General features: G+C 47.9%; 1 protein-coding gene across 3 annotated transcripts in view; it reads right to left on the minus strand.

Annotated features, from left to right (window-relative positions):
• GOLM2 (golgi membrane protein 2) overlaps positions 1 to 10,334 on the minus strand; it is a 523,755-nt gene extending 513,421 nt beyond the window's left edge. For 2 of the 3 annotated variants that reach the window (XM_085644686.1, XM_085644685.1), the window contains exon 1: positions 9,221 to 10,326. In XM_085644686.1, coding sequence (XP_085500812.1) covers positions 9,221 to 9,526 — 306 coding nt within the window. In that variant the 5' untranslated portion in view covers positions 9,527 to 10,326. Of the gene's footprint in view, positions 1 to 9,220 lie in introns of all 3 variants that reach the window. The other variant, XM_085644687.1, reaches the window with a different exon arrangement.
• Between the last annotated feature and the right edge of the window lie 212 nt (positions 10,335 to 10,546).

Genomic DNA, 10,546 nt, shown 5'->3' on the forward strand with positions numbered 1-10,546 from the left:
CCCGCTAGTCCTTTGGGCGGTTGTAAGCCTGAGAAACAGGGGGCTTGTCTGGACACGCTCCACCCCTAAAAAACTGTGAGTAAAAGTTATGGACTAGGGGTCCAAGGTATGTAAGGGGGATAACCTCCACATAAATGGTAGCACCGATTGGGTTGGCCACGGTGCAGTTGTGGCTCATCAGGCAGGCAGGACAGCTTAGGTTAGTCACCGCTGCCTGCCCTTGGATCGCTCGTAAGTTAGCCCACCAAGTTGGCATACTCCTTGTATGTAATAAACCTGCAGCAAACAGTTTTTCCAACAAAACTTGTGTGGACTGTTTATTTCACGCAGCGCGACTAATTTTTGCTAAGCGGGTGTTGCCGATATCGGCACTATGTGGCTGCCCGTGGCGCACACAGTATGCCCTGTAAGAGGGTGGCCTCCTTAGTGCCGCATTGGGCACCTCCCCGCATCCTGTTTTAGGGACCCCCTCTTCTGGGAGTCCCTCCTATGTCCGGCGCCTCTGTGGCGTCATTTCTGGTGCGCAGTGGGCAGGAGACAGGTACTTAAACATGCCCCCACCTACTGGCCATCCTCTTTGTCCCCCACTGGACAGGAAGTCTTCATGGCAGGACCCTGGTTGAAAAAGATGGTGCCCTGCTAGTCCTTCAGGTGGTTGTAAGTCTGAGCAACCAGGGCCTTGCCTGGACATGCTCCGCTCCTAAGAAGGTGTGAGTAAATGTTATGGACAAGAGGTCCATGGTATGTAAGGGGGATACCCTCCACATAAATGGTAGCAATGATTGGGTTGGCCACAGTGCAGTTTTGGCTCATCAGGCGGGCAGGGCAGCTTAGGTTAGTAACCGCTGCCTGCCCTTGGATCGCCCGTAAGTCAACCCACCAAATTGGCATACTTCTTGTATGTAATAAACCTGAAGCAAACTGTTTTTCCAAAACTTGTGTGGATTGTTTATTTTATGCAGTGCAACTAATTATTGCTAAGCATGGGGTTGCCAATATCGGCACTATGATAGGCAGCCTTGCAGCTTGTCTCCAGAGGCCCTGGGGTGTGTGCCTGACCAAACGGAGCACCGGCGCGAACAACTAGATGCGCGGAAGGGACATAGCAGGCTATGCTGACACCTGCATGAGGTGGCCCGGAGGAGTAATGCCCTGAGGAATGATGGCAGATTGGGGCCTGGATCGAGCTCACTGCCCTGTGAAACTGAGGCGAGCTGTTCTGACACCAAGAGGAGGCGGTCGATGGTCCACAGTGGGGCCGAAATAGAACAGCGAGGCAGTGGACTTTGGCAAGGCCGGGTGGACTGCAGCATAGGGAAATGACCAGTGGGCGCTGGGAACAAGGTAGTCCTCAAGCTGGTTGAGAGCTGGTGGTGCGGGCAACCTGGCTTGACTTTTGGAGAGAGTTGCCAGTTGGAATAGCCGGTGAGGAGGATCTGGGCTCTGGCTGATATCTGGGGAGTGTGAGAATGCACTACTCCGCAGCTGACACGGCCTCCCCTCGGAAGAGAAACTGGACCCAATTTGACAGTGTAGCTTTCTCCTAGTTCGGCCAGGCGAGGTCGCCGTATATCTGTGGTGGGGCTGGCAAGGTGCTAAGGAGCGCTGTGATGCTAGTGTCGCTGGGGAGGGGTGGATTCTGCGTCTGGAGACCGGGGAGCCAGGTACTGGATGGGGGCAACCTGTGCTCTGACCTAAAAGAGCCTACAGTGCTGGCGCACTGGCCGCAGGGGGGCTGAGGTTGTGTGGGCGCACTACTGAATTCCAGCATCATACCCAAGTAACATTATGGTCAATCCTGAGTGAAACCTTGGAATTGTAAGTATTGGCAGTGATCAGGGGTTTTGTGTGCAAAGCTGTCTAATAATCCATTACTTGTGTGCCAAACCCAATTAATTCTGTCGCCATAATTGCTTAACCAAGCCTTTTGGTAAAACGATTCCTTGTTTTGTCTTGTCCCGTAATTTAAACATATAGATTCCTTTGGTTTCAGTGATTGATGTTACTTTATCGCACCGTACCCAAGTAACATTATGGCCAATTCTGCATGAAACCTTCGAATTGTAAAGTAATAGTAGTGATCAGTGGTTTTGCGGGTAAAGCTGGCAAGTATATTCAGTACTCATGTGCCACACTAAATTTTGCAGCACAGCAACTCAAGTTTTACCCTGGACTTCTGTGGTTATGCGCAGCTTGTGTCATTTTCTGGAATAGGAGCTTCTCAGCCCATCACCATAAGTTTTTCACCGCCTGTGTGGCAGCGTTGTATTGAGGTGAGCTGACGAGGTTGCTCCTTTTCTCTGTCTACTGAACTACTGGCCTTCCATGATTTTTTGAGGTCGAAACGTTGACTTTTCTTTCACTTTGACCTGTAATTTTAATTTATGCCCAGATGCGGATGATGAAATGCGTACTCATAGCGTCTTGCTAATTGGGATTTGATTATTCAGCAATTTAAACATTGTTGGACAGGTTTTTTTACATCATTTTAAATATTGTAATTATCAGCACTTATACCCTTCCATTCCTGCCACCTCACAAGCACTTCCTTGAGCACTTATTTCACTTCACATTCACTAGAGCAATCATTGAAAATGTGAATTATGGATGGATTTACAATATAAAATCTATTGATAAATGCTCAATAATTTGTCATTGTTCAATTAACTTATTGAATGTGGGTGTTATACAAAGATTTCATACAAATATAGGTCATTTGGACCAATTGTTTTCTACATTATGGAGACCTGGAATAGGCCAGATAAATGTGTGCACACTAACTATAGGAGGTGGCTCCACATGGAGGGGGACAAGGCAAGCTGGATGCTGGCCACCCTACTCCACAGTGAGGCCCAGAAGGCCCCGGCGGTTGGGGTGAGCGACCCACGTGGACGACAGGTACACGGGCAGCAGGACATAACAGAGGTCTTTTCGGCACACCCCAGGAGAGTCTACGGAGTGCCTGCGGATAACGTGAAGGGTGTTGGGGAGACATCTGACAATCTTGAATTGGCCCGCCTATCGGGCGAGGATAGAGATAGGTTAGAAGCACCCATAGCTAAAGAGGAGATTGTGGCAGCAATTAGGGCTTTGAAGACTGCGAAGACCCCAGGGGGACGGCCTCCCTGTTGAATTGTACCAGTGGAGGGCGGTTACCTTCGCAGACCGCCTGCTAGAGGTGTATAGTGAGGCATATGAACGAGGTCAGTTGCCTGAATCAATGAGGGAGGCTCTCATAGTAATGCAACCTAAGACAGGCAAGGACGCTGCATCTTATCATCCCCCTCTCCATGCTTAATGTCAATGTCAAAATACTTAGCAAGCTTTTGGCAGCACAGTTGCTGAAGTACATGGTTTTACTGATTCACAGGGATCAGTGCGGCTTTATCCCACGCTATAACACACAGTGCAACCTGAGACACCTTGCTCTAGTCATGTGCGCTCCAGCGCTAAAGAATGACCCTTGTACAATATAATTTCGTGACATAGTGCAGGCATTTGAATCCCTGGACTGGGGTTTCCTCTGGCAGGTGAAGTGTAAGATAGGATTCGGATTTATACGAGAGGTGCAATTGTGGTATACTGTCCCATGGCGAATTTGGAGAGCTATCCGGGCTCAAAGTGAGCCAAGACAAATTTAAACTATTACCTCTGGGTGTACAGCGGGAGGTTCCCGTACACCAACTTCCAGATGTGGGACTATCCTGGGACACCTCCAGCATGTGGTACCTCGGGTTTAAGATTGTAAAGGCTGCTGCGCTGTTAGAATCTCTGAATATTGGGAGGGAGCTTGTGGGCAACTGACCATCTGTAAAATTCTGGAACATACTCTGCTTGTATTTGATGGGCAAGCTAGCATTGGTTAAGACAATCGCCCTTCCCCGATGCCTATATGTTTTTCAGGGGGCCATGTTTGATATCCCCAGAAAGTACTTCACAGAACTGGATAAATAAGTTGATAGTGGAACTGTTCTGGGCATTGGTGATAAAGAGAGTGAGCCTGGCCACACTTAACCGGACTTGGGCAAAGGGAGGGCTGGAGCTCCTAAACTTGGAGCTCTACTTCAAGGCAACCCAGTTGCAGCATGCAATACATTTGCTTGATGTGGAAAATAACTGGGAGAAGGGTTTTCTGGTGGTCCCCCTGATGCTACGAGATGGAGTATCGAATACCGAATACTGGGTGAACCTCTCACGGCTAAAGAATGGGGAAGGCGTACATGAAGGGGGAAGGAAGGTCTCTACCAATGCAAGATTTAAATTGAGACAATAGAATGCAGTGCAGCAGGTATACCTCACCCCGAATACCTTGCATGCAATATACCCAGGTGAACGTCCTCTTGCCTGCGCTGTCATGCTGTAGGGGCAGACTTAGTGCATATGTGGTGGGGTTGCCCCAACGTAGATGCGTTCTGGGAGGTGGTGACTGACCGACTGAGTGTGGCCTTGGGGTGGACCTCCCTCAAGAATGTTGGGTAATGTCTACTGGGAATGTTCCTGGTTAAAAACAAGAAACATCTTAGCAGAAAATGTGTAATGCTGGGGATTGTGCTAACTAAGCACAGAGTGGCTATCCGTTAGATTTAAGTTAGCCCTCCACGGGTAGATGAATGGCTGAGGAACATGGCAGAATGGGTGGTTGCAGAGGAACGTCATATGCAAAAGACTCAAAGGAACAACAAATTGGCAGACGATTTGCAGGCGTGAGCAGCTATGTTAAGTGAGCTACTTGTGCCACCAGATGCTCGACCACCTTGAAGACTCTCCTGTGCTGTATGAGAGCGATACACAAAGGATAGAGATATAAGTTTTAGGAGAAGATATTGGGGAGAATTGGATGGGCCAGGTGGTGGAGGCGTGTGATGTCCCTGCCACGGGGTGTGGGTATTCCGAGGTATCTCCTTTCACGCACTTCCCTAGATTAATCTGTTATTAATCTGCACCTGGTCAACTGTGAATAGTAAGGTAGAGCAACACAGGTGGTGGGTGGGACGGGTTAACATGAGCAGCACATTGGTACACTGTTGTATTGATTGTTTATTTACACCAAATGCCAATTAGAACTGATACCAAAAAACTTTGATACATAAAATTGCAGTGGGGTGGGTTCAACAACAAAAAAAAAGCTTCTCTGGCCAGGGACCTGTGTGTGCATGTGGCAGTGAGTGGTGCCATTCAGTGGCAGGGCTCCTGGACACATAAAATGTAACAACAGCAAGAGCATGGCTTAGCCTCTTGTGGGATCAGTCACTTTCTGTGTTTCCAGGCATGCCAGTAGCTCCATACTATGTCTGCACTGTATGCTTCACTCAGTGCTGTGCAGCCAGGCAAGTGGCTCTGTCCCAGTTTGTGAGCCGAGGGTCCTTGGACTAGTGATGGTGGTAGCAGATAGCCGGTGAGCATGATTCAAGATGTTTGCAGAGGAGAGCTCATCTCCCACTCTCTCGGGTCAGCTACATTTTGTTTTTTAGCAGCAATAATAACTAGTATATAATAATAATAATTAGTCAGAGTGGTAACAGGGATCCTTGTATTTGGTCCTGAAGAAGAAGCTTAGGGGTAGGCTTTGAAACATGTCGACCAGCGAGGGGGCTGCTCATTAAAGCTTTTTTCCCTACTACTTTCCCCCTTTTTTTATCAATACCAGCTATAGGGAGCATTAAAGTTTAGTTTTTCCATAAAGCCAGGTATTTTTTAAACTTACTCATTACTGACCCTTCCATTCTCACACCAATATACATAGTTTACTTCACTCCAAAGTGCTACCATGTATTCGTCGGTCGTAGCACGCCCCGTCCCACAGCGGGGCGGGAAGAACCAGATGATGAAGCATGCCACCAAGGGACCTTTTGGTGGGTGAAGGTTATTTAAAAAAACGTTATTGCTTTCCCATGCTAGTAACCAAACGGTTCACTTGGGTTTAGTCACTTTATGGAAGGTTAGGACTTTATTTTGTAAATTCTGAGTGGACTCTTTTTGCTTAAGCAAGGCACCCATCAACAGCAAAACTTGAGGACAATCGCTTGGTTAAATGAGCCATAAACTGACTAAGTATAGGACCCTGCCAATCAGCTACCACAAAGGGTATGCTGATCTGCTCTGCCCCATACCAGTGACTGTTAACTACTTACAATGGGGAGAAACTCCCATGAGATGAGTGTGAGAGCCAGAATTCACAACAGGAGCTACATACAATTGCTCTACTCAAAATCACAATATCTGTAGCCCGTCCCAGAGCCAGTGGTATTGCCAGTACTGGGGCTTAGGTGGATAGGGTCAGGGGGGGGTGACAGCCTTCTCTGTACCTGGTGCAAATGATTTACAAGGCCTCTGTTGTGATGCTGTGTACATCAATCACAGGAGAACGGAGGAGATTTAAAGTAAGTATTTACTGAGAGCACAACCTGGCATCCGACCACATCGACGAGCCAGCAGCAACTGACACACATCGAGTGCCGTCAGCCTCACATACCAAAAGAACACCAAGAAGAGAACGTGCTGCACACAGGTAAGAATACTTCATAACACATCCTCCCCCTTAATAAAAACTAAAACCAAAGCAAAGAGAAGAACAAGAAAAACAGAAATGGAAATAATTCACATTGTAACATAATCCTGTAGATACAAGGGAGGTCTGCAAACTCTAACATTAGACCCAACCTCATTCTCAGGACTCACCCCCAAACCATTTGGAAGAGGTTCAGGAGCAGAGCTGAGATTCCTAGAACCATTATTGGAGGAACCTTATAAATCCGGCATGAACAAGGCACCAGAGCAACCCCCGTCCTTACTACCTTGCCTAACACATGTTCCACCTCTCTAATACAAGGCTACTCTGTGCAAATTCCACCTTCAACAACAACAAAAAACGTTCCAACACTAACGACATGACAAGGTCCCTTAAATTTGCTCAAACCACATTTAACTCTGCCAGATCTCAATTTGACCCAATCACCAACTTTGATCTTGGATGGAATGAAATCATGAACCTGCTCACCTCCAGAGTGTAGCCAATCTTTTATTCACGCAGGAACAAGCCTAAAACCCGGAAGACGTCCTCTCATGACTTGAAACGGACACTTGTGGGTTACACTATGAACAATGGTGCGATAGGCCCAAAACATCTCCTCAACTAACCGCCTGGGGGCTTGTCCATTGGCCAATGCAAGTTGAATGGTACCTTTGACCAACCTGTTTGCTCTCTCCACCATTCCATTACCCATGGGATTATAAAGAGAAGTGCAAGAATGTTGGACACCACATTTCTCCAAAAAACAACGCATCTCACCTGCAGTTAGCTGCATACCATTGTCAGTCAAAAGCATGTGAGGCACCCCTCTTCCAAAAATATCTTCTCCAAAACATCAATGGTAGACTTGTAGTGACATCCCTCATGAACTTAACAAACAACCACCTAGAATGAACATCAATGAGGTCAGCAGCAAAACGCATATCCAAGGATAGTTCAGAATGGGGGCCTATAAAATCCAAACAAATAGTGCCCCAAGGCTTACCCGGATCAGCAATCTGACCCATGACACTCTGACCACTCACCTTAAGCCTCTTCTCACTTTCCTTGCAAAGACTACAAGCTTCGACCCAGCTTTTAATCTGGGCGTCCATCCCAGACCACCAAAACTCTTGTTTAATTCTCCCGATGGTCACGCCCTGACCTAAATGCCCTTCATGCACCACCTTAAATATGTGAGCACTCAAACCACAAGGTGGTGCAATGCGATCACCTGTCATAATTACATCAGAACCACTTACAGATAATTCATCCATAACTTTCCAAAAAAGTCTGACTGCAACCGACACCATACTTTCTCGAGGAGCACCCTTCTTGATCATAACAACAACTTCCTTCAAAGTAGTCAGAACGCATTTCATCGATCCACTGTGATCTCGAAAATGCACCCAGACTACAATCACTAACATCACACACAAGAGCAACAACCTCCTCAGATTCAAGCTTCTTCACGACATCTTTATCTCATCCTCGTCAACAAAAATGTTGTGATGCTGTGTACATCAATCACAGGAGAACGGAGGAGATTTAAACTAAGTATTTACTGAGATCATACCCTAGCATCCGACCACCTCGACGAGCCAACAGCAACTGACACACTTTGAGTGCCGTCAGCCTCACATTCTAAAACAACACCAAGAAGAGAACGTGCTGCACACAGGTAAGAATACTTCATAACAGCCTCCATCACAGACTTTTTTTAAGGACAGAATGAAGGTGGTACACAGTCATGGGCAGCAAGAGGAAAGAAGACTTAATGGAGTGAATGCAGAGATACGAGTGGAATGGATAGATAACGGACGGGTGGAGAGATGTAGGTAGGGCATAAGGAAATACAGAGGGTGGAGAGATATGAAGAATAGAGAGATGCAGACTAGAGTAGAAGAAAGAAGCAAAAGTGGAGAAATGCAACAAAATATTGAGAGAGAATTAAAAGGGGTGGAGGGATACAGGGAGGGATTGAGTGATAACGGAGAGAGTGGACCATAGAAAGATACAGGAAAAAGCAAACGAGAGATGCGGGTAGAAAGAAAATGAGGAGGGGAGAATAAAAGGTACAATAAAGTGATGGCGAGAGAAGTGTGGCAAAGTGAGGAGATATGGGAGAAAAACAACAAGATAGAACGATAGAGGAGAGATTGAAATGCGGGAGAAAAGTGTAAAGATACAGGACAGGGGGAAAATGCAGAGAAATAAGTGAGACGATTTCAGATGTACAAGAAATGTTGCAATAAGGGGAGAAATAGGAACAAGAGCCTAGAGATACAGGGAGAGTGGGGTAGAGTGAACAGTGTAAAGTCGCTAGATACAGACGGATGCATTGCAAAGGCGGATGGGGATGTGTGAAAGCAGGATAGAGTGCAGAGAGAGGTAATAGAGTGATGCCGGAGAAATTAGAGAGGGAAAGGGCTAGATAGGGTGCGTAAGTGGAAAGGTGAACAGGGGCGAGTGAAGCAGATATATAGGAGGAAACGAGCAGAAGGAAAACAGTACAAAAAATTATACAAATGTTGGGTCATGAAAAGACCTAGGACGAACAGGGGGAAGTGAAGAGCTACGAAGAACAGATAACGAAAGAGACATGAAAGAAGTGGGGAAAATGGACAGTGGAAGGGAGAAACGGTCCATAGTCAACACATAGTGCAGTGACTTGTGGCAGGGATCTGACAGATGCGTATACAGGCCACTCACCTGTCGGTCCTGGCTCCCCCAAAGTCGCTTCTCCACGCCACCACGCTGCTCACGCTCTCTTCGTGCTTCGGCCCGGTGCTCCTCAACGAGCAAGACCAGCTCAGAGTTCCTCCGCTCCAGTCGCAGTCGTGCCACCTCTGTGCGCTCAGCCTGAGCCTGCAGCGCTCCCAGCTCAGATGCCAGCTCTGCCTGTCGTCCCCGCACAGACCAGTAATTGAAGGCCAATAGACCCAGTACTGCCAACAGCACAAGCAACACCGATTGCGGAAGGCGAGGACCACGGCGAGGAGCTCCAAAGCCTGCCATCAGGGTAGGGTGGGGCAGTGAGGAAGAGGACTGGGGCTTACTAAACAGTAGGAGGTAAAACTTGTCAGTTGGCGCTTCGAAGGAAAAGGAGTTGAGGGCAGTGACACACACTGCACATTACAGTACAGGCGACCAGAGTTGAGAGCACTTACCACCTAGTCCCAGTTGAAGAAGATATATAGTTTTGGGGGTAAAGAAAGGGCACGCTATCGCTAGCCAGAACGTTAGTTGGGATACGGAACTGACTAATCACTACTGAGAGGAAGGGGGCATGGACTAGTCAGGAAACTAGGCAGGATCTCACGGGGGGCGAAGAGAATAAAGGTAGACTGGGGCACCACGAGGCAGAACAGAAGGAGGTGGGGGATGTTGTCCACTGAGTAGCCAATGGGCAGTCAAACGTTGGGGGTCTGGATAGGCGGCGAGTGTCAGGGCATTGGTAGCCCGTGCAGAGGAGACTACACAACAAATATTTGGAGCTGATGCAAAGAGGAAGCAGTTGGAGACAGGTGAGAACAGGGTAGTCAAGTGCGGGGTCACTCATAAGGAAGATTCAGACAATGGTGGTGAGGCGGAGAGCCAGTGTTGGCCGATACGTACGTCTGGGAGATGTGACCTCCAATTGTCAGATTCCTGTGCTCTCTGTCCGCTACCCTAAGCGCTTTTCCACGGACCCGTTATCCCTTATCCAAGCACGGCTACCCCACTTTTGTTACCTATCCAGCTCCGTCTCCACAGACACCCATCAACAGCTACCCCAGAGCAGTTGTGCATGGCCTTTACATCCAGCCAATGCTATCCAGAGCCCGCAGCCTGTGTAGCCAGTGATTGGTGCATCGACTGAGAAATAGGCGGGACTTGAAAGATGCTCGCAAAGCTTCCGTGAGGCGGTCAATAAAGGGACGTGGTCGGTTAGAGTCTGCGCACTGCTGTTCCGCATACTGGGGAAAAAGCGATTGTCTCACGAAGAGGAGAGTCCAACGACACAAGCCGTTTGTAGCTGTCCTCGAGCAACTCATG

Source organism: Triturus cristatus, chromosome 3_1, assembly GCF_964204655.1.
Source record: "Triturus cristatus chromosome 3_1, aTriCri1.1, whole genome shotgun sequence".
NCBI lineage: Eukaryota > Metazoa > Chordata > Amphibia > Caudata > Salamandridae > Triturus > Triturus cristatus.